Here is a 2,630-nt window from a genome sequence, read left to right as displayed (position 1 = left end):
CTCCATCTGTGCTTATAGAGATAGGGTTACAATATCGTAACCTTAAGGTTGGCCCACACTAAAAGATTTTTAAAATCTTAACAGATTTTGAAAATGTGAGAGACCCCACACATAACGACATTTTATTTAAAATGTAACAGTTTTGTTCCTATAGTGTGTGGTGATCAAAGATTTGGCCAAAACAGAGTCCCCACTAAAAAAAAACTAAATCTTGCGGGATCACTCGCGGTCAAATGTGACTTTAGTGTAAACAAACATGGTGGACGACAGGGAGGAAGAATTAGCGACGTTAGTTTTTGCACTACTATGTACTGAAAATTCATGATGGATGGATGGATGGATGAAATCATGGAGACACGTTAAATAAACACTTGCGTTGTTGCCACAAATCAATAAGTTGTTCCTCCATTTCTGAGGTCCATCTTACTACTACTTAATGCTTCATGTTTTGCATTAGCTCATGCATTAACCACGGCCGCAATGATGGTTGTCCTTCCTTCTTCAGTCAGCTTGGTTCTCAATTGGCTATCGTTCTTTCCCAGGTTCTTTTTAGGTGTAAGATCAACTGGGCTGTGTGGACATCGCCCATTCTCTGGACTTGGCGATGACGATGAGGTCTTTGAGATAAGACCCTTATGCCGTGTCCACGTAACTGCTGAAGGTGTGCAGGGCCAGGGCATAGCCAAGCGGCAGTCTGTTGTACTCATAGATTATCTCCTGGAAGGTAAAAAGCAAGAATGTAACAGGTCCTGGATCTCTGCTGAGAGTTAACCAAGACTCAGTGTCCTGTCCATCCATTCCATTAACAGGCAGTTCAGCACTGCTCGAAGACCTGCAATCCTCCCCGCATCCTGACATGGGGGCAAGAAAAAGAGGTAGGCTACTTAGCTGCCAGCTGTCAAGGGGGGAAGCTGGACCACTATTCTTTGACCATCCATTTCCTGTTCTCATAACTATAGAGATCATTTTGGGAACATATTAAAGCTGATCAATATTTTTATATGAACAATGGGTCAAATTACTTCATGTAATGTGAGCTTGTAGTGATGAACCGACTTGCATCCCCCTCAGTGTCTTTCAGCCTGTAACTTTATTGTTTTGGTTCAGTCTCACCGCTCTGTCATACGTCTGCAATGTTCAGTTTGATCAAACTGTTGATATAGCGAGATATAGAGAAATCAAAATGTTATGATGTAAAGATTGAGGGAGGAGGGACATGAGTGTCCAACTACGAGAAAACGTGAGTTGCAGCGTGGAGGAGCCAAGGGGCAGAGAGTGATAAAAGAGCTGTGCGACGGAGAGCTTTGGCCAGAAAGCTGCCGTACTTCAGCAGCTTCTCCTTTCTGATGATGGAGACCCTGGAAGGAGATCAACTCTGTCTGCCACAGCTCAACTCCTCCTGCAAGAAGCCTACACATCCAAAGACTGAGGCCCTGCTGATTTATGTTCTGCTTTCGTCCATTTCTCTGATCACTGTGGCTCTTAACCTGCTGGTCATCATCTCCATCTCCCACTTCAGGCAGATATAATAATCTAAAATGTTATAACTTAAATATATAAATAACTTGACTAAGTTCAGATAAGAAGAAATTGTATTGAACTGGTATATAAAAGGTTAACGCACTTATAATCTAGAGATACATGTGCTTGATTTACAGTGTGTAATAACAATGTTTCTTTTCCCTCTTGAATTTAGAAGAATTGCTGCATTACTCCATTTAAAGAACTTATTGACATTTTTTGTCATGTGATTACAATATGTGTAGTGATGATATTCTCCCTCTCCAGGCAGCTCCACACCCCCACCAACCTCCTCCTCCTCTCTCTGGCTGTCTCAGATCTCCTTGTGGGCTTCCTGCTGATGCCGGTTGAAATAATCTACATAGAGGCCTGCTGGTTTCTTGGTGACATTCTGTGCACTCTGTATTATGTTGTAGACTACATTATTACCTCTGCCTCAGTAGCCAATATGGTGCTCATATCAATTGACCGCTATATAGCTATTTGTGACCCGATGCATTACCCCACCAAAATCACTAACAGAAGAGCCCAAATCTCTGTTTGCTTGTGTTGGATTTGGTCTGTTTTCTATAGGATTGTCCTTTTACATGATCACCTGGAACAACCAGGCCGGTCCAACTCCTGTTTTGGAGAGTGTGTGGTCGTCATCAATTACATTGCAGGAATGGTTGACCTTGTTTTCACCTTTATTATACCCATTGCTGTCATCATAGTTCTGTATCTGAGAGTATTTCTGGTGGCTGTGTCTCAGGCCCGGGCCATGCGGTCTCATATTGCAGCTCCTACAGCCCAACGTGTAGGGAATGTAACCATGAGGAAAAAAGAGATGAAAGCAGCTAGAACTCTTGGTATCGTTATTGTTGTGTTTTTGATTTGTTTCTGTCCCTACTATTACCCAACTCTGGCAGGCGAAGACACTTCAGTTGATGCTTCTTCTGCAGCCTTTGAGATCTGGCTGGCACATTTTAACTCCTGTTTGAACCCCGTCATCTATGCCTTTTGCTACCCCTGGTTCAGAAAATCTATTAAACACATCCTGACACTTAAGATACTGAAGCCGGGCTCCTGTGATGCTAAAATACTATAGTGACACGCAGGGGTCTTTAAAC

At 42.8% G+C, this 2,630-nt stretch overlaps 1 protein-coding gene across 1 annotated transcript; it reads left to right on the top strand.

The window, feature by feature from the left end:
* The first annotated feature begins 1,349 nt into the window (after positions 1-1,349).
* LOC141781949 (trace amine-associated receptor 13c-like) lies at positions 1,350-2,608 on the top strand. The gene is made up of 2 exons (XM_074657949.1): positions 1,350-1,519; positions 1,789-2,608. Exons 1-2 carry the CDS (start codon positions 1,350-1,352, stop codon positions 2,606-2,608), a joined length of 990 nt encoding a protein of 329 aa, XP_074514050.1.
* The last annotated feature ends 22 nt before the right edge of the window (positions 2,609-2,630 follow it).

This window comes from Sebastes fasciatus, chromosome 14 (genome assembly GCF_043250625.1).
Source record: "Sebastes fasciatus isolate fSebFas1 chromosome 14, fSebFas1.pri, whole genome shotgun sequence".
Lineage (NCBI taxonomy): Eukaryota > Metazoa > Chordata > Actinopteri > Perciformes > Sebastidae > Sebastes > Sebastes fasciatus.
The sequence above is the reverse complement of the archived record's forward strand: the minus strand, read 5'-3'. Positions and strand labels throughout refer to the sequence as shown.

Excerpts from the sequence above, each read along its gene's own strand:
- LOC141781949 (XM_074657949.1), top strand. The coding sequence starts at position 1,350 with ATGGAGACCCTGGAAGGAGATCAACTCTGTCTGCCACAGCTCAACTCC. Across the intron at positions 1,520-1,788 it reads ATCTCCATCTCCCACTTCAG|GCAGCTCCACACCCCCACCA; the intron begins GCAGATATAATA and ends CTCCCTCTCCAG.